The sequence below is a fragment of the Lepisma saccharinum genome, chromosome 18, assembly GCF_977018435.1.
Source record: "Lepisma saccharinum chromosome 18, izLepSacc3.1, whole genome shotgun sequence".
NCBI classification, from domain to species: domain Eukaryota; kingdom Metazoa; phylum Arthropoda; class Insecta; order Zygentoma; family Lepismatidae; genus Lepisma; species Lepisma saccharinum.
This window is the reverse complement of record NC_139246.1, coordinates 46,525,389-46,547,866: the sequence shown is the minus strand read 5'-3', so window position 1 is coordinate 46,547,866 and position 22,478 is coordinate 46,525,389. Positions and strand designations below refer to the sequence as shown.

At 37.6% G+C, this 22,478-nt stretch overlaps 1 protein-coding gene across 1 annotated transcript in view; it reads left to right on the top strand.

Moving 5' to 3' along the window:
* Positions 1–22,200, top strand: part of LOC146002052 (uncharacterized) — a 38,090-nt gene extending 15,890 nt beyond the window's left edge. Inside the window, exons 2-3 of the mRNA XM_083139766.1 lie at positions 14,413–14,582; positions 21,471–22,200. Of these exons, the coding sequence (XP_082995892.1) occupies positions 14,413–14,582; positions 21,471–21,981 (681 nt within the window). The 3' untranslated portion in view covers positions 21,982–22,200. The remainder of the gene's footprint in view (positions 1–14,412; positions 14,583–21,470) is intronic.
* Positions 22,201–22,478: the final 278 nt, after the last annotated feature.

The following is a 22,478-nucleotide window of genomic DNA, read 5'->3' as shown; positions in this document are numbered from 1 at the left end:
ATTTTAATAGCAAATTGTCAATAGCAAGTTCTGCCCCCGCCGGAGAGTTAGGCAACACACAACACCTTGCACGGTGATCTAGGTGACCCATTTTTATTACCCGTGAATGTACGTACATTCTGGAGTATATTTCTGTAAATCTCTTTTTGAGTGAGATAGTTTTTAGTCTGAATATTCTACCATTTCCAAATATACTTTTAAATTATCTTGGAGCATCCTTACCATACCTAGTGGTAACATCCCTGTACTAATTATAAAATCATGAGACACTCATTTGTTTTTTATTTAATTTTTCATCGTATTTGGGTCAAAATAACTGTGTTATAAAAATACTAAATTACGTATTCTACGTATTTACAGTAGAGTAATATACGGAAGTAAGCTCCAGTAAAAAATTACACTTTAGTATTCAATCGGGAGTGAACTTCAGCAGACATAAAAATAAATCCTGAAAATGATAACAAGCCTATTCACATTATTTGACCCAACATCATCAATTGTAAATATATCTTAAGGAACATGGTCCAAATATAATCTTACACATTAGAGTAGAGATAAACTGTAGGTTTGAGACATTTTCTGTCTTGACTAGTCACAATATGACATATTATCGTACAACACCAATTGGAGAATTTTAAATTGAATAACCTACAACACAATGGTATGGTAGAATTAATTTTATATTTGCATGGAACAATTATCTTATTTTATGCTAATTACTGCTGGCGACAATTTATCTATTAAATCAATAACACATATAATGGGATATCTAATAAAAGTCATAAGTAGACTGTAGCCATACAAAATTTAAGGTTTTAAGTAATTTATTAATTACTGCCCACGCACAAACTCATAATATGTCTCTTAATTTGAAAGCGAGAAAAACACATTTTCAATCAACAAAGACACTGAACTATCAAAAACTTCGTTTCGATCTCTTTCGACATGTTTCTGAAGACAAGACTCGACATTTTGAATTCAAGTGGAAAAAGGACACTGCACGTTTGCATGTTTTGGTTGAAGGGTATTTTGCACGTACAAGGTTTGAGAAGTTCTTAGAACGAGTCCTTTCAAAGATATTAAAATAAGTGACGATAATCTGGAATAGCAAGAACATCTTGATGACTTCCACCGATGAAACGATACTATCAATGCAACACTACCAGAATCTGACAAGCGTATTAATTGCTGTCACGGAATCCAATTTAGGCGATAGACGCAGCACAAAGAGGGTTTAACCGTGCAGCAAATCTCAAATGAGCTTAGCCAAAATACCAAGAACAGGCATAACGAGTTTCGTTGATCATCGTCCTTCTGTTAACGATCTTTCCTCCTCTGACATGCATGAAGATAGCAGTGAAGATCCGCGTGCATGAAAAAAAAGCATTGATACCAGGTCTTCGTAATCAGTGTTGCAAAGCTGGGCAGTTGAACAGCACGACTAATCGATCTTCGTGACTTTAAATAGCATGCAAATGTTGGACAGAGAGTGGAAGGGGGTACACACGACCTCGTCCTCAAACTTGATTAATCAGATGCTGGGTACATTGAACCTTGAAAGGGTACTGCTGCATCGATAGATTGAACTTTCGAGTTTTTCGGTCGATGGTCCTTACTTCTGGCAACACTTAATTTGGTGACAAAGTGTCATATGGGCTGGACTCACAGTTCAAAGTGTAATTCTAACAACTGAAGCAAAACTATCTCTTGCTTCTTTATAAAATGACTCTGTCTTGTTGTATAAGACATTGTTGGCTATTGTTATTAGTTGCCTTGTGCAGTGCTCAATTTTTCTAACCCTTACAATCAATTTGTGAAGGGGTACAAGTTTCATTTAGGCTCCTTGGCTTCGATTATCCATTTGTTTGTTCATGTGAAGGTTATTCTTCGTCAATTTTCAGCCACTTTTAGCCAATCGAGAAGATGTGGATAGTTATTAGATTAAATTTGAACAAAAGTTAACAAGATGGAGACACATCGTGGTTCAATTCCTACTTTAAACTGTGGATCAAGTTCCGAATAGTTTCTGTGCATAAATTAGGCTAAAAACTCAAACAAAAAAGTGGTTAAGACACAAAATATAAAAACCGACACAGAGGATTATACTTAATGAGCTAGAGACCCGTTTGTCTGCAAGAACGCAGTTTCTAAGGAGGAAAAGATATTGAAATTTTAGTAGCTCCTAGAAAAGTCACTCTATATACCCTTAATCTTCGTGTATCATTTTCAAAAAAGAGGAAATTATTCTTTTTAAAAAAGCTTGTGTCATAATTTCGTGTATATTATGTACATATATAAAAGAAAATATTATTCAATCAATACATATACCCTATCAATTACAATTTCTTCATTGAGCAGCATGTATGTGTGGACTAGGTATTCATGGCCCAGGACATTCTGCTGAGATCGCAGCATCTAAACACAGGAGGAGCAATCACATTTAGTTTTTTATCACAATTACGCCGTGTGCTGTTGCATTGCAGAATGTAATTCACACCACATCTGGTTTAATTGAAATAGGGAGTCGATATAAACCCTTAGATATGTAATCGAAGAGGTGGCAAAGTTTAACAATGGCTTCTGGAGAGTCCGTCGTGACTTGGTGTCCTAAATAATTAATATGACATGGTTTAAACGTGCCATTATTAGTCATAAATGTATTAATTGGTTTGCCCAATTACAATTTACTCAGTTCATCATCCATTCTCATTGTGGCAATTATACTGAGAGGTAGAGAAAACTATTTAAAATAACGAAAATAGAGGGCGTAATATGCTAAGCTATCAGAGAGGCAACTTTTATATGAGACTGGGACAATAATCACCTGACGTTCTTACGACAACAGGGATATCATGGAATCTATTATGTTTGTCCTCTACATAAGTTAAACTTGTCTAAGTAATTCTTTAGCATCAATTTCTTCTCCGTGGTGCACGAGTAATTTTGAATTTTAAGCCATGTAAAGAATGAATACTTATTTTCACTTTTATCTTACTTGTTCTTCACCAAGCTCATCAATTGTGCTTACGATGCTTGATCAGCACATATTTTTTCTCACCAACAGATATTAAAGCAGGCTACATATTAGAGTGCGTATAAAATATTTTCGAATTTCAAAAACATATCTGACTATTTTTTTTCATTATCTGATAAAAACTTTGGCACAAAAATTTCAGAACACTAAATTAATTTTATACATACTTACACTATATTTAAATTAAGGATGACATTTTTAATATTGGCAGCAGCTTGTTACGTATCCGGAGAGACATATGGAAATAAATTTTACAGAAGTCAAGTATAGATTGAAGTACTAAGCTGAAATGTAAACATTATTGTTTCTGCTTATAAAAATGTTAATATAAATATATAATACGACGAATATAGTAAATAATTATTGCTCACATAGAAAAGGGAAGGATTAATAGAATGTTATATGTACAGGGTGATTGGTAAATCGACCTATTCCTGGAAAGTCGTAATACTAGAGCACATTTGCAACAAATATGACCCTATGCACCGGGGGTTGGAAATCAATGGGTTTCGAGTTATTGCAGTTTGTAGATTTTCGTGACATATTCCGACTTGCGACCAAAAAACTACTAATTATGAAAAAACTACTACACCCAAGGCACTTAATCGACATGTTGCTAACAGCTGACGAACGAGTGACTACTGGGAAAAAAATTCATGCCCAAAATATCCATACCCACAGAAAATAACAGTCATTGGAGCACACGTCATGAAGAAATTTTGAAATTATCGTTTAAATCGAAGAGGATTACTAAAAAAATGGTAACACACAGCGTAAAAATTACGGAAAAAACTTCCTCGTTTCATAATTTCTCCAAAACGATACAAATTTTGTCAACTGGCACACGGGTTGGGGGAAAAATCTGAATAAAAAGCAGAGAAGGCGCGTTGTAGACCTCTGTGTAAAGTGAAAAGAAGTTGTCGGTTGTGAGAAATAAATGAACGAAAATGAGTGAAGTAATAATGTTATTTACCATTCTCATGATTCCAGGTTGTCAGAATTAACTGTTACGAAAACTACAAATCCTGTTCAAATTGCCTCCCCGGTTTTGTATGTAAGCAGGCAGCCTGCGGCGTGCTTAGACACAGTCACTCGCGTTGACACTCAGTCTCTTATGTATTGGGCGGCTGTCACAATTCTCTCTCTCAACTTTTCTTGGGAACCCACTGGTGGACTGTAGACTAACTCTTTCATGTGACCCCAAATGTAAAAGTCGCATGGCTTCAAATCCGGACTCCTCGCCGGCCAGGGAGTCGGGCCGCCTCGACCAATCGATCGCATGGGATAATTGTCGTCCAGCCACTGTCGCACACCCCGGAAATAATGAGCTGGGCAGCCATCATGTTGGTAAATCATACCCCTTTTTGTGGCGAGCGGCACATCCTTCAGCAGCGCGTCAATTCTTCCCTTAGTTTTCGTAGGTAATGCCGTTTAGGTTTTGTGGCAGATAGAATGGCCCCATCACATGATTGTGGATGGTTCCCATTTAGTGAGAATTTTCTCTGGTGAGCCTTTTCTTTAGATTTTCTGGGGTTATGACCAAAAATGCGCATTATGAAAATTCGTAATACCATCGCGGTCGAATTTGAATTCGTCCGTCCACAGAATTCTTGTCAGATGAGGAGTCTACAACGCGCCTTTTCCGCTTTTTATTGAGATTTTTCCCCCAACCCGTGTGCCAGTTGACAACATGTGTATCGTTTTGGAGAGCTTATGAAACAAGGAAGTTTTTTCCGTAATTTTTACGCTGTGTGTTACCATTTTTTGAGTAATCCTACTGACCACAATTAGTAGTTTTCTGGTCGCAAATCGGAATATGTCACGAAAATCTACAAACTGCAATAACTCGAAACCCATTGATTTCCGACCCCCGGTGCATAGGGTCAAATTTGTTGCAAATGTGCTCTAGTATTACCCCTTTCCAGGAAATAGGTTGAATTTCCAATCACCCTGTATGTATGTATGTATGTATGTATGTATGTATGTATGTATGTATGTATGTATGTATGTATGTATGTATATATATATATATATGATGCAAAAGTCCCGCATCATAGGCATAACAACTGATATTACAATACTTGTTCAATATGATTCCCTGTAGTTAGAGATCGGTTTGTTCACTGAACTCTCCAGCCTAACTATTGCCTATTTCTGTGGGAACAGGAAAAGGAAATGGTTTATTATCCAAAAGGTATATTATTATCCATTGCCTCCAATGTCAAAACACAATTTTATGTCTTCGTTATGTTAATCAGTATGTTTTTTTGGCCATGATTGGCCTTAGAGCACAGCACTCTAGCAGCTATTCGCTCACGCAAATAGTTTGTATCCCTGATCTTCACACTGTAAGCTTTCGCTTTAAGGAAACCTCATACAGCAAAATCCATTGGATTTATGTCCGGAGGATCGGAGAGCCCATTCCACTGTTCCCCTTCGGCCAATCCAATGTGGTAAGTTTTCTTCTAGCCAATCACGTACTTGAGTGTCGTAACGGGGGGTGCGCCGTCTTGCATGAACCATTGCGGTTTTGATCCAAATGCGTCCAAATCGGGCATCAATGAATCCCACAACATTTCGAGGTAATATTCACTTTTGACAGTATCTTCAAAAAAGTAAGGGCCGAAGTCGGTAAACCAATGTGGATTCTCGTAGATCCAGTGGCGTACATTTTGACGGTTTACCTCACCGTTCACATAAAAGTTAGCTTCTTCTGAGAACATAACTTTGGATAGAAACTCTTCGTTATCTTCCAGCTGTACCAGAAATCAATTGCACATTTTAACACGACGGTCTGGATCATCTTCTGTCATGTGATGCAACATCTGCAACTTGTAGGGGTGAAACCTTTGGTATTTTTAGGATTCGCTGAATACTTGTTCGAGGAACACCCAGTTCCAAGCTGGTTTGGCGAACGTTTCCTCCACCTCTGTTGATGTTCTTGGGCGTCCAGATCTAGATGCATCCGCCACACTTCTTGTATTCTTGAATTTATCAAGCAGTCGGCTCACAGTGCTTTGCGACACTGGTTGTCTTTCAGGATGCATCTCACTGAATTGTGCTGCAGCGTCACTCTGGCAGTATCCCTCTCTTCCACAGAGCAGAATAATCTTCACACGCTCTTCAATAGTCAACATGTTTTACTTGTAACAAATAAAATTAACTATAAATAATAATTTAATTATTAATAATTAAAATAAACTATTGTGCACAATATAGTTGTTTGTCCTATGATGAGGGACTTTTTGATGGGAACATTATCAAATATAGAAACGTTCTCATATACAAAGACATGTAAGATTATAAAAAGTTGGGAGAACGATAAATATTTGAGTCCACAGATTTCGGTCTGATAAGGTATTTACGACCCTTCTGTGGAAATTTTGGCTTACACCAGTGGGAGCGCGTTCCAGCCGCACCACCACAACATTTTGGTTGCCTGAACCCGCTACTGCACCACGTTTACACTTGTCGTTGATAGAAGTATAGTTGGTGGTGCGTTTCAGCCGACGCCCCAAGGTTTTCGAAAGTTAGTTTAGTGGAATCTTGAAAGAAAGTAGAGGAGTTGAAAGTAACGCCGCCAATTTTGCACGCGGACACATTGGGACTTGCTTCTGATGAAGAATGCGAAGGTTCATATATAGCCCTACAGGTCAAGGATAGATGAAATTAAATGATAGTGTAGTGATATGAATATTGGACATATGTGAATATTTCGAAGAAAGTGATACACTTATTGAACATAGCTTATATAATATTTCGAAGAATGGGATATAATTAATGGACATATAAATATTTTAAAGAAAACTGATATAAATATATACATATATACATGGATGTAACAAGATAATGTTTATACAGCGTGATTCAAAATGGTTTGAACGATAAGAAACCGTTCCAGGAGCGATAAAACTTTATCAACAATTAAAGTTCTATATAAATACTTTCAACCATATCCTCGAGTTTTGTTTGCAACTGTCGTAGTAGTTCCAAATTTATCTACTAGGTGGCAGGGTTAAAAGTTCCAAGATGGCTGCCTGTTGTGTAGAGAAAGCTTTTTGCCTCCTACAGTTTCACGTTTGTCGGTCTTTTGTTAGTGTTCAGCGTGAGATTCGTACGAAATTTCGTAAAGAACCACCATCCAAGAACTCCATACGTAAGTGGTATGATAAATTCAAGACAATGGGATGCATTTGCAAAGGAAAATCATCCGGTACACCGTCCACGTCCGAGGCAGGTGTCGAGAGAGTTCGAGCTAGATTTCAACGCTGCCCCCAAAAGTCTACAAGGAAAGTGAGTCAAGAGCTTACAATGCCTCGAGCAACTATTTGGCGCGTAGTGAGTAGGCGTTTAAAGATGTATCCCTATCGAGTGCAGTTGTTACAACATTTAACACCTAATGATCACACTTCCCGCAAATATTTTTGTCAGTCATTTCTAGAGTTATGCAGTGGTGATGATGATTTTATTGACAAACTTTGTTTCAGTGATGAGGCTGCGTTTCATGTGACAGGAAGAGTGAAGAAGCAAAATGTTCGCATCTGGGGGACTGAGAATCTTTGTCAAATCGTTGAAGTTGTGCGTGATTCACCGAAGACTAATATGTTTTGCGCCATTTCATCTACCAAAGTGTACGGTCCGTACTTCTTTCACGAAGAAACTGTGACTGGACAAACATTCCTATACATGCTTACTACATGGCTTATGCCGCAGCTTGAACGTGACAGTGCAAACTTCATCTATCAACTGGATGGAGCCCTATGCCACTTTCATCGCCATGTTCGAAATTACCTTAATAACAGACTGCCAAAATGTTCAACAGTTACTACGTTGGCCACCAATATCCCCGGATTTAACCCCCTGTGATTTTTGTCTGTGGTTACCTCTAAAAGACAATGTGTACAAACCTCCTCTACCCGCAGATGTCAATGAACTGAAAGAGCGCATTACTGCTGCAGTGCAAACTGTTGATGCAGACATGTTGAAACGGGTCTGGGCGGAATTGGATTACCGAATTGATATATGCAGGGTAACAAATGGGGCTCACATAGAACATTTGTGAGATACTGTGTTCAAAATTTTATCATAAAACTTGGACAGTTTTAGGAATTACATTTAAAATTTAAAGCAATTTGGACGAAAAATAAAAAAAATATATAAGGAGTTGAAATCGTTCACATCATTTTGAAGAACCAAGTAATGTAAAATACATCAGATTATATAGTCTATTTGTTGTCTCCATTGGAAGATATGCACTGTTTGATTCACAATTCCTACAAAGAACCCAAGACCCTAGGGATTTAGTCGTGGAAAGGATTTGCCACCCAAAGGGAGATAGCATACTCTATATTGGAAGAGGATGCCTATCTACCATGAAATGTCAAGAAATGAGTTGCTCCAAAAAAACACAAAGAGGAACCCTACATAACGTGAACGAAACGACACACCTTGCAAATTAAATTAGCTGTTTGGGATTAAACATTGCTTGGGAAAATTTGTATTAATGTCCAGATATTAGAATATTTAAATGAAGAGGACTTAGGTGGACAGGCCATGTGGCACGAATGGGAGACGAAAGAAGGGTTTACAGGATTCTTGTTGGGAAACCTGATGGTAAGAGACCTGCAGAAAGGCAAAGACGATGATGGAGGGATAACTTTGAGAGGGACCTAAGGAAATCGGTGGGTGGAAAAGATTGGATTGATCTTGCCCAGGATAGGGACAGATGGAAGGCTTGTGTTGCTGCAGCCATAAACCTTCGGGTTTAACAAGACTAGAGAGTTTGTTAGTTAGCTTGGGATTGAACTCCATGTTGGCTCTGGGTGGTGCGACGTGAAGATTTATACACTTTAAACTCTCCTAAACTGTTCTGTTCGTGTCAGTTGACACGTTTTGTGTTTGTACGATTTAACTTCTAATAGACCCCTATCTGTAAAGGTTCTAGTTCCGAATTCGTCCACAAACTCTTGTTTACTTTGCTTTACTTCTTTATAAATACAAGAAACATTGCATTCCTTACAGATCATGATTCCACTTGATTACATGATATTTCAAATTTTCAACCTTGAAACTCCTATTTCATCAAGAATACTTTTATACTCAGGAAAAACTCGCTCTACTTCTCACGATATAACTCGACAATATTTTAACAACAGTACCTGATAGGTCAAGTTCAAAATCATCTATACACTGCTCATTAAGGGGGCGGATTTTTACATATTTGCATGATTTTTCCTTAAGGAAAATTCATATGCTCTTAATTGATTTGGATTACTCTCGTAAAGTTTTATGGTGCATACAAATGCATATTTGGGACGTTGGTGCATTTTAGCTTAACATGCATAAAATTTGCATATATTGGGAGTAATTTTCATGTAATTGCTCGTTTCAAGTTTTTCTGCTTCATTTTCCTCATTCTTTGTGTCAGCATTAAAAAATGACGTACGTTTGCCTGGTCCAAGGACATTCAAAAACTCATAGCGTTGCAGGTGGTATGTTTGCGAAGATAGAAAAAACGCACCATTTCATCAACAAACGTTCTTTCAGAGATGTGAGTCACATTTCCAAATTCCAAGAGAACACTGAGGCTGCGTTATTTGAGGGTTATCTGTTAATGTGACTTCTTGATAAATCTGCGAGTGTGTGTGTGCTGCAGAAGTGACAATAAATGCCGAAGGAGAGAAGATGTAGCAGCATGTTGCTCAAACAGTGGGCAGAAGTGCCGGCAGAGTTATTTATTGTCAAGTATACTCCAAAGTTGTAAAATGTTTCAGGTATTTAGAGTAGGTTTTAGCAGCTTAAGTGGAAATTTGTCGAAATGCAAATTTACCAAGCTCAAACAGAACTTTAATTTTTGGAAACAGAAAACATTTGTTGCATGAGTAGGCCTGGACACTGTGATTTTTATAAACTTACGTTAATTTTTGCGGACAATGCTGCTGTATAACCTAGTGAAGGTTCATTCTGTTATTTAGTACAAAATAAAAAGATGGAAGAAACTAAGGGAATGATGGTCAGATGAAGATATGCTACATAGTAAAAAATACAATAACTTCTTGCTATTATGTCTGTCGATGGATTGCAGCTAAATATTGAAACAACATACTGGTGAGGAATAAACTTGACTTTCGGTGATTTTCTTCACGAACGTAGCAGTGATTTGAATTGCTAATTTTACTATTAAAGTAATTTGAAGGAAAAAGATGGCAGACCTATAGAAACTGAAATAGAGTTTGTGGAATTTTTGTACTTATTGATATATTTAATGCCGTTTTTATGGACGTATAACACGATCCCTGGTTTTGAAAAGGAAAATTGTTACAATTACTATATCTCGTATATAATCTGCAGCACAATTTATGTTAAAAAGATTATGCTTTTCTTATTATTTGGTCTATCGTTGTGCATTATGTTTCTTTAAATCTCACGCGATAAATAGCATTTGTTCGACTCCCATGCTACAGTAGATGCGAATCGCAGATCCATAGTGCACACGGTTTGCTGCATGAGCCTGTCTACAATACATTTATCTCTGTGCGCACTCGATCGCCACCAGAACCGCACGTTAATTGCAGCAATCCAGCATTGCTTCCTTTGATTCGACGGTACGGTGATGGATTCACATTCAGAGTGTTTGAAGGTTGAATCTCCACACTAGGCCATCTAGATCATTGTGGTATGTTTGTAGTTGTACCATGTGGAATTTGTGATTGTGTTGTTAATTTGAATAAAAATAGGGTAAAATTTCGTTAACAGTTTTGAACGGAAAAAGATTAGATTTTTTTCTTCTTTTGTCCATCCAATCTCCTTTCGATATTGCTCAAAGGAAAACAGCACCAGGAGAAGTTGAGAAAGCTGAATTGGAGAAGCAGTTAGCAACAGCTTCCAGAAACCCAGGTTTGCAGTTCCTGCGATGGGTGAATTCAGTGTTGCATGGAGATCCTGTCCAGGATTTGCCTGGGTATTCCACATCCGAAATTTTATTTACCGTATTTGAAAATTCTGAATACAGAAAAATCCATTTTGCATCAGGATATTGTAATGATGCGATCATTACTGGATCCTTTTTTATGTTATAAATTGTGTATGGCTATGTATTCCTGTACGTTTGGGTTCTTGGCCGTTGGGGGAGCGGTAAGTTTCCAGTAACGGTTTAGGTCATTAGCGGGGCCTATAAATAGGAAGGGCAGGGGACCAGTGGGTCTCAGATGTTTGGCGGAGTACAGCAATGTAAGAGGTATCTTTTTCTCTGAGGGGAGCGGCTGGGCGAGCTTTCTTTCCTTATTATGTGAACCGACGGCGGGGATGTTAACTTTCTTTCTTTTAATACACACACTTGCTCTTTTCACATTATTCCAATAGTTTATTTCATGTGGGAAACCGGGTACACAACACACATACCTTCAGCCACCTTTTTTGGTACTGAGGGTTATATTTTTTTTTTACTCGTGGAGCCAGTGGCTACGCGAGTCTACACACTCTCTTCGGGAAGGGGGGACAGGGCACACCGGAATGTAATTTTGTGAATAACGGCCAAGAATTAACTTCTGTAAATATGTTATGAATAAACCTATATATATCTAAAAGGAAATGGGCGTTAAGTTGTAATTTGAAGAGGTACGTGTCTATTGCCTAAACTAGCATCCACAGAACTTCAGGTACTGCAAGTTTTGAACCTCGGGACAAGGATTCAAAAATGTATGGTAGTGTATATTGTGTATGTTGCTGAGAATCAGCTTAAAAGCACAAAATATACCGTTACAATATCAACACAAGAAATGAAACTAGCAAATACTGCACATTGGTATCTTGTGAAATGGAAAGAACATTTATCAAAATGCAAAGACTTCCTTTCGAACAATCGCAAGAGTATGCTACCTGAAAACATCAATAAATAACGTGTAGTTCATTAAAATGCTAATGTAAAATAATAAGATATTGATTAATGCAACGAAAGGAGCATACTGTTTCCAACGTACGTATATTATTATAATTGCAATATTACAGTTTTTAGACAAAGGAATGCTTGTAATATAATCATTTTGTTACATGAACCTAAAAACATTTGTAAATTAGTGTTTTTTGGTGATCGTAAATAGCACAATTTATCACACTTTCATTTCTATAATTGCGTTTAGTGAGTTACTGATACATTTACTTCCCAGAATCTTAAAATAGGTTGTTTTGAAAATTTTTAGTGCATACCTATTTTAAGTGCATATTTACATGCATATTTTTGCTTTTTTTTAGTGCATATACATCCGCCCCCCACGTAATTACAACACAGAACTTTCATTGGCGAAATTATGTGTCGAGTTCTTAACTCGACAAGCTATACTCTGTCCTAGGTATCTCTGGAGCTAGCGAACGAAAACAAGTCTCAGCGCAAGTAGTGACACGAGCCTGCTCAACCAATGAAGGAATGAGAAGTAATGGGATTGCGAAAAGTGTGAAGCACCTGCAGTTACCAGCCTTTACAGTAGCGTGTACTGCTTCGCGCTGTTCACTCGGTTCCTCCCTTTGTCTGCCGCTATGCGCGGCCTTGCTCCAGATATAACCGAGACAGAGTATACTAGGGTAGCATGATTTGTAATCTATTGATAATGGAATGAGAAAACAAGAAAAATTAGATACACTTTCCGTGCCATGGATTCGATCTCCGTGGATGAAAAAGAGAACTGTTACAAATCTTACTGAGAAATCAAATAATTAAAAAAACAAAATAATACAAATTTTAAACGTCAAGTCAAATTATTTTAAGTTTTAGATGTTTCTTCTTATACAATTCAGTGGGAGATATGTGCAGTGTCGTAGTTAATGGCCCCGTAGACCCAGGGGTGTCTGAGAAAGGATAAATGTAACTACTTAGTTCATTCAAATGAAAAGGTCCATTTTATTTTTTCTGAAAAAACGTTTTATGTGAGACAGTAATTTCATGTGTTTTGTATACCCACAGGTATATGTGACGTTTTAGTAATGAGGCATGTGTGCATGCGCAAGTGTGTCCAGGTAGCACTTGTCTGTTATCTAATCACCTTCACTTTATTCCCCCCAGGTGGAACGCTGTGCTGAATAATGGAGCTGCCATTAAGGGACGTGTCCAATGAAGAACAGCGGGGTGTCATTTGGTTTCTTCATGCCGAAGGAGTACATTCAGCGGACATTCATAGGAGACTGAAAGTCGCGTATGAAAAATGTGTATCGGACAAAACAGTGAGAAAATGGTGAAGGCATCTTTGTGGTGGACAAAACACATTGAAAGACGATGCTCGGCCGGGACAGTTGAAAAATCGCATTCCTAATTGGACAGTTGCTGCTATTGACAACCTTATTCAAGAAGACAGACAAATATCCCTGGCAGCCATTAGCAAACAAATTAACGTGTTATTGGGTAGTGTGCATGACATTGTGAGGCACAGACTGGGTTACAGGAAAGTTAGTCAGAGGAACAAAAAATGTGCAGAATGGGAATGTCATTGGCTCATTTGATGCGATACAGGAATGAAGGTGAGGACTTTATCAGCAAAATCATTGTTGGAGATGAATCAAGGAGGGACAGTATGGAATGGAAGCATACAGGATCACCAAAACCAAAGAAAAGCAAGTCACAACCTATAAGTCGGCAAACTTATGAAGACCGTATTTTTCGATGACCAAGGGCCGCTGCTGGTGGAGTTCCTTCCGGAGGGACACACAATTAACGCAAACACGTACTGTGAAAAACTGCATCGTCTACGGACATCAATCAAGAATAAGCGTCGAGGAAAACTCAGCAAAGGCATCATTTTATTCCAGGACAATGCTCGTCCCCATACAGCCAGACAGACACAGGATCTGTTGCAATCATTCCATTGGAAAGTGCTAGACCACCTTGCATACAGTCCTGACTTGAGTCCATGTGATTTTCACATTTTCGAACCTATGAAGAAACACCTCAGAGAACGATGCTTTGCCTCGAGTCCTGAGCTGCAGGAAGCTGTCAGTTAATGGTTTCATTCCCAGAACAAGGACTTCTTCTACCAAGGAATTCATAACCTTGTTTCAAAGTGGGACCAGTGTCTTACCTCATACCATGAATATGTGTAGCCAACTACTGTAATAAAGTTTCTGCAAGGAAATAGACCTTTTCATTTGAATGCACCTAATATATATATATATATATATATATATATATATATATTATCAAATGTTTCCAGCTTATTTTACTGAAATGCCATGGGTTTTGAGTAAGTGTTTTACCCTTTTTTGACGTTTATGAGAGAGTAGGATTCATACTTACAAAAAACTCTAGGTATAAAATGAAATAATTGTTCGAGATACGGTGTGTTTGTGAGATAATATGCTCAATTAATTGATAATATACTGTGTTTAATTTTCAGGTGCTGATAGCTATAGTTTTAGTGACTCCAACTTCGTCTGTCTATCCAGTACCACCCTACTACCCTGAAGCCCGGGTTGCATTAGACCAGCCAGCTCCATGGAATGTTCAACAAGGTAGCATAAGCAAGGAACACGCGTCTCCTCTATGGCGATACATCAGTTTGAACAGGTTTGTAATGTGCTGGATAGTAATATTCTTGTTCAAAGGAATAAGTATTACATTGAGTGTTTATACTCTGTTTGGGTTTCTCTGGAGCAAGTTAACGAAAACAAGTCTATGGGCAAGTAGTCAAGCGAACACGTGAGAGGAACGGGATTGTATGGAGGGGTGTGCAGTTACCAGCTTCGCAGCAGCGTGTACTGATTCGCTCTGTCCACTCGATTTCCCCCCTTTCTCTACCGCTATGCGCGACCTTGCTGCACATATTCCGGGGAGAGAGTATAGATTAAGGATGAAACTAGATTCTTCTTTGTTGCTGATCTGTGGTGGTGGTTGATGCACACTGTACTTGATTTCTTATACAGGGGGCTGCAACTGAACCTGACTGTTTTTAATTACAAGTAAAAACAAAATGTTTTAATGTAACGAAGTCAATCTATTACATGTTGTACTACATCTCAAATCATTTTAGGAAAACTACATGAGAGGCAGTTTCTGGACAAGGGCAGTTCATTTCTTGAATGACTCCTTAAAGCAGAGACAAGAACTCGTTGGATGTTCTCGTGAGTGCGATAGTAACTATGTCCACCAGGTGTTCTTGTCATTGCTGATGCTGTATCCTTGAAGTTCAATACCAACAGTAAAATGGTATTCCGACTGGGAACATGCAGATTACGAACAATGTTAAATTGCCGACGGATGTAACGCTGAGTTGCCACCACACATTCAATACGAAAAATGTCTCAACCAGAAAAGCACAGTGTTGTGCCGACCACTGCTTCATGCTGACTCACATGCTTTGACAATGTGCGAGTTAACGGGGAGGGGGGAGTCAGGGATTTCCTCCTCACACACAAAAAAGATTACCCCCGTAACAGAAAATTATATTAATCCCTGTCGGTCTGAAAAGTATGCAGTCTTGTGGAATCAAGAAGGACGCCATTCTGTAAATGAACAACTCACCGAGCCAAGACTCACCAGGGCGGATTCCACTTAAGTTTTCATAGCATGGTGTTCACAATAACCTTGTAGGTAGGTTAGACGTTACGTTTGAACTTCTGAATAGAAATACCGACCAAGTTTTCGGTGTTACTAGTTCGATAGCTTCTTTCGTGAATAACGTTCTGTTTTCTTAGGATATAAACATACTAAATCCTTCTAATTACAGATAAATGTTATCATGATATTTAATGATCTACCTTAGGACCAATGTTTAAGGTACTTATAACCGTAAGGCAATACAGTAAAACCTCGTTAATCCGGACCCGTGGGGGATAGGTTGACCGGTTTAACGGAAGTCCGGATTAACTGAAATAACCTAAATGAACAGTAAAAAGGTAAAGTGTTCCCCTGTGCATAGCACAACGCCATGAAGGCGTATAGGGGGTGTGGGGGTAACGCCCCACACTTTCTTGATCCGGTCGTGAGTGGGGGTGATGTGATCAGCATCACGCCCCTGACCGCCTTTACCCCCCAGGGTTTCCCCCAGTACCCATGTTATTCGACGCTGGGTGGTCGCCGGGGCCGCTTTCACCGTTTGAAAAGTTCCCGGATTTGAACCGGCCGGGGATCGAACCCGGGACCTTGAGCATGGTAGTCAGACGCGTTTAGGCAGTGTATTAAAACACATTTATTATGGTGAATTTAAAGGGCTTAGGCCTAAATACACTATACAGTACAGTAAAATTTTAAGCAATAATGTACATACAATGCAGTACGTACATACGCGATACCCATATCTGTGATTGTTGACTTCTAGCCACATTTAAAACTTTGCATTCTGCTTGGGGGGGGGGGTGGTGCCTGTCCGGATTAAGCGAAGTTCGGCTTTTCGGGTTCCGGCTTAACGAGGTTTTACTGTAGTTTAGTTTACTGACTGGTAACATGTGGAAATTTGCATACCTAAAAAAACCTACCTCACAAAATGAAATCACCAATACGCAACTGAGTGTCCCCCCAATGCAAAAAGCTTAATTCGCCCAGTGTACTTTGAGATAACGAACAGCTGAATGTCCTTAATCTGCGCAAATTCTGTTCCGGGTTGATTTAAAATCCGTCAGATTCAGTTGCCGTATCTCACAGGTGTGCCATTAAAAAAAACTGTGCCTGTCCTACTCATGCTATTTTCCTCAAATGCTTTCAGATGCAGTACAACATGTATTAAATAAACTACGTCGCACGAAAGACTTTTGTTTTTATTTGCAATTAAAACCCACCACTTTCAGTTGCCGCACCCTGTATACACATCAACGTTTTAGAGACTCAGTCTGTTTCCTTCTTGAGGGTTATTTTTGCTATATAATATATAGGATGTCCCCTAACACAAGGTATATTGGAAGAAGGCCTGAAGGTGAGTAATCATAGCGCAGAGAGGAAAAGAAAACAGAATATCTGAGAGGGTTATCGGTTTTCTGTCACATTTGGCTAATCGCTACGATGAGGATGATGATATGATTAAATTGATCAAGGGACACACACAGAGAACATCCATGCCAATGCCGGGAATCGAAACCGGGACCTCTGCTGTAATAACCATTCCGCCAAGAAGGACGACCTGAAATTTTGAGAAAATCAAAATATCAAATGAAAGTAGTGAAGAATTCTGGAACAGCGAAAGTGGTGCATGCAAATTCCCTTTGAAATGACCCCTGACTAGACTTTTGTCTTTGAACAACTTTTAAAACCAAGGTTACAATCGGTAATTGAGAAATATTTTTGTAGTGTATCCCGCTCCTACCTATAACGTTACTATGTAATAACTTTTACAATTCTATCCCATTTGGGGGAGAAAAAAATTCTGCGTACCCTAGTGGTTAAGAAGGATGTGAAAAGCTCGAATTTTTCTCTTCTCTAATGTTCACATGCTTCGCGCTTTGCTACTAATATCTTCTCAAGGCTGCAACCCTGTCAGAACATAAACGCATAAAATGCATAATACCATCGTCGTCGCCAGAATTTCTTTAGGGGGCAGACCCTTCATAAAATATGATTTCTAGAAATAATAATAACAACAACAATTATTATTACCACGGTTTTACAGTAATTGTTATTTTACAATAACTATTACAAATTAATAAAAGTAAACCAATTGTTTTCCAAATTTATTATTATTAATGTTATAAATACTGTATTATATAAATGGGGGACTTTACTATTTACTACGCTTTCCACCAGATAAGTAAATATACAGCAAACTAATTTTCATTATTTTTTTAAAGTTTCATATAGTTAATGTATTGAAATTCATAGTTATTATATTTTGTTATTAACATTTACATGAAAAGGTTTCAATGGTTATGGTTTTACTCATAACGTTTGTGTTGCGTGACCTCTCACTTAAAACTATAACTTTTTGAATTTTGTAAACTACATGCACAATTGATTCTTTGGGTTAAATGACAGAATATGTTATTATAACTTGGCTTCTGTATTTTACACAATTTTTTTTGCAACAGTTTTTACTTGGTTATTCCATTCGAATGCTAAAAAAATCACTTTATTTATGTTATTAAGAATAGAAATAAGAAACGAAGATTTCTGCTTTCTTTGTAACTTAAAATTAAGAATCCTAATATCCCGGTTGCGGTGGGGGGACCCGAACTAGTTCGATCCGCTAACGACGCCCAAGCATAATACATACATAAACGCACATATTCCAACAATTTGCAAAAGATATCCATTGCTTAACAAAAATATATTTCTAAAACCTTTAGTTTGTGTTATACTGAAGTCTATGTTCATCAAATAATTAGAAATATTCAAGTGTATTTTTTCATAATGAGGAACACTTAAAAATTTCTATCCTCAGAATGATATGCATCTATTATATAAATGTTCCCGTCTATAGTCTTCCTCGTATGGTACAATTATCAATATGTATATTTATTATTTTGCACATAAATACTTGTTGAAAAATGTAAAGTCTGTTCGACAGACTTACAAATTCTAACTCACTTAAGAAATTACCGTGTGATATTTTGATTATTGTTCGCGACAATTGACATCATAGTCATGGCTAAATGGACAAATATTAATAATAATATTTTCACAAAAAATCACAAATTTACCTCCCTTTAAGAATTTGAATGCTATTTTTCCTTACAAATCTTGCATTAATCTTTCATATCTATATTTAAAGTACTAATTGGAAACCAAAGTTCACAAATATGTTAGGATATTTGTTATACTCTGATCTAGTAAGGTTGACAAGAAGTTTCCTGTTTGGAATGATTAAATTCCAGAGAAAACTACTGCAGAATTATCCAAATTTGATCAAAATGTAGATCCAAACACTACACTGTTTTTTTATTCAACAATAGCGGCATCTGTTTTTAATGTATTACATTAACTTCTGACGTGCCGTTTCTGTGATTTCATTTCAACAATTTTCAAGTCTCATTTCCACCCAAAAGCAATGTGCGAAATAACAGAGGGCAGACCCCCACAGAAAGTTTTGTCCCCGGTAAAAGTAAATTATTTTTATCCCTGACAGGAATGTTTTTCTCCCCGTCATAGAAAATGGAATTTAGACATGTAATGCTGTTACTTTATCCTATTTTGTGAGTGAGTAATATAAATTGTCATTTGAAAGAAAATTCAAGCATTTTACATAATTAAGATAGAAGGTATTATACATATTGTTCGCTTACTTTAACTTTTTGATTTATCTGTGTTTCTTATTGCGTCCTACCCTTGACACACAAAAACAATTAGTTTCGTCTTAACTATTACATTTCTCTATCAACTCCACTAGTATATTCAAAGGTCAATTACCTTCTCTCTTTGCCTTAAATAATTCATTTTCCATCATTTCACAATTCACAGAAATTAAATATTTTTTTTATTAAGTGAAGAGGCAGTGTTTCGTCCCGTAACACAAAATTGTTTACTTGTAGCTATAAATCTGGGAAAGTATTTCAAGTGTATTTATGTTTAATCAACAGTGTTAAGTTTCATATTTTGTTGCACAGAAACTGTAAGAAAAATATTGCTTAACTATCAGTAGAATAGTAATTTTAATAAAAATAATGTAGACCGCGTGTCCAACCCGTGACAATAGGATAATGCCCCTGCACCGTTTCTGAGCTGTGTGACGAACACAATTGAAAAATCATTCATGTCCTTTAGTCATCAAAGATTTCCCTGCCGAAAAGTATGCAGTCTTGTGCATTAAAGGACACAATTTTGCAAGTGAACAACCTCACCGAGCCGAGACAACAGTGAGGTGTTTTCCCCTTAAGTTTTCATAGCATAGTGCTGATATTTTACATGTATTAAAGTGTTCACAATAGATTTATGGGTAGGTTAAGTGGACGTTAAGTTTGAACTTAGTAATATAAAATTGGTCAAGTTTTCGGTGTTACTAGTTCGATAACTCTTTTTGTGTAGGAGATTGGGTTTTTGTTATAATGTAAATATACTGTTTCTAAATCACGTGTAAATGTTATCAAAAGATTTAATGACATAAGTTAGAACCAATGTTCTCTAAGGTACTACTTAGAACTTCAAGGCAATAGTTTAGTATACTGCCTGGTAACGTACAAATTTACATACTCAAGAAATCCCACCCCAAAAAATAAAAACACAAATATGCAACTGAGTGGGCACCCCCCCCCCCACACCAAAGAAAAGGATTAATTCGCACGGTGCCCAAAATGATATTTTGGATTTATTTTCAGCCATTATAACTAGGGAAAGGATTTTAAGGTGCAGCATCTTTCCAAAAATATAGCTGTTTCATACCGATCGTTTGAGATATGTATTTTAGGACATGAAATCAAGTAAAATGAACACACTTTGTTGTACCTTTTCGTGAGATCAGCACATTTATCCCCTTTTGACACACTCTGTGATGTTTCCGCACCTTTTTCCTTCCATGTTTTCTTAAAAAATTGGACAGAATAATAAATGATATTCACTCTTCTTGAACAGCTATATAAAATCCTATAGTCACATTTTGTAGAGCAGAATGAGAGCTATAAAATGGTACTATATACAGGGCGAGGCAGTCAAACGGGAAGATTTTAAAAAATCACAAAAAATAGAGAGAGCAAATATTTGTTAATTTTTTAACGTACTGTACATGAAAAATGTTCATATTTAAATATGGTGTCAGAAAGATGGCGTCCTAGGTGTTGCACACATTGTCGGAGTCTCAGAGTAAATCCGCCCATGACGCTTCGTATCATCTCCAACGGAATGTTGTGGATCCCTTGCCGAATTCGCTCCTTCAAATTATCCCTGGTTGTTGGAGGGTTGTCCTTGAATGCTTTGGATGTTAGGTAACCACAAAGGAAAAAGTAAGGAGCCATCAAATCGGGTGAACGGGCAGGCCAAGCTTCCCGTTTGACTGCCTCACTCAGGTACACTAGCAATTTCAACTCATGTAGAGTACATTCATGTTAAAAAAATTAAGTAATATTTGCTCTCTCTATTTTTTGTGAATTTTTTTAATCTTCCCGCTTGACTGCCTCACCCTATATAATCATTGCAGCCCCCATAGTTCCCAAGCTAATGTAGTTTCTCCACATATAAGGATATCCTGAACTCAAAGCGTCAGTGATTTATATTACAAAACAGAAATGTTGAGCGTAATTCAGTATAACAAATTATTTGAAACCCAGTAAATGCCACGCATATTTCCTGAATAGGCTACTAGTTACTTCGTGTAATTATTATTAATTATGTTATTTGCTAGTGCTAAATAAATAATGTTAATGTAACTGGTTAAGACCGTAGTAAAGGCATTTTACCTTTTTGAGCACCTTTTTGAAAACACTTTCAGAACATTTTTTCTCCCTTTCCCGGCCAAAATTTTACACCTTAAGTTCCTTTCTCTAATTATAACATACAGAACAATATCGTAATGCTTGAGTACTGCAATCCTTTGGTTTGCAGGTTTGAGCCCAGAAAGCCGCCTGCATCTTCCATCAAAGTCATACCCCATCTCGGCATGATCGTGTTCCCCTCAGGCGCTTACATCCAGCTGCTGCCTCACGGCGGCGGCTACTTGCAGTACGGGAACCAGAGGCAGCAGTACTTCCCTTCGCTAGCCGACGTCATCAGTTTCATCCAAACCCAGGTCGCAGTCACCACCTACGAGTTCTTCCACAACATGATCATCAACTTACTCAGCGGTGCAGCGTCGAGTCTGCAAGTTTCTTCTTTCGCACCGACTGCGGTGGTGCAGTCACCCCCCGAGAACTCCGATCTCAGAGTCCACCCCCCTCCTCACATAGCGGAAGAGGAGTACTTGAGGTCAGCCCTCCGATCGTCAGGAGCCGTACCATATGAGGGTCCTTTGCCTGGGGCCATACCGCAAATAAGCTCTCCAATGCTGATAGCTATTGCAAGACCACACGTTCCAGTAGGGATTAAGAAGAAGGATGATAAATCGATTTCAAGATAAGATGAATACGAATAATATTATTGACATGTACACAAGATACAAGAGACATTTTCCACATTTCTTCATGAGCATTCAAAACGGGAGCTATTTAATGAAATGTTGTTTCTTTTTTCACATATTTTGTTGATGTGTATATTTTTTATCTCCTTAATTAATAATTTTGTAAGTTATATTTGTTGACTGTTATAAAAAGAATTAAATGTTTTCAAGTATAGCAAATATCAATTGCTTGTTTTCATTCTATTAATTATACAGATACCATTAAATATTCTAGATTCTATCAAAATATCTCTGTATTTTCTGCAACGAACATTGTAAAATGTTTCTCAAACGTTTTGTAATGTATGTTATAGAAAGTACTGAGACCTAGTATAATATAATATTTTGCAAGTGTCTAGTCAAAGTAAAATTAAATCACATGTTGCAGTTTATATATATTGTGGAATGAAACATGGGAGCCATCATATAAATCTCAATTTTCTAAAACCATTCACCGA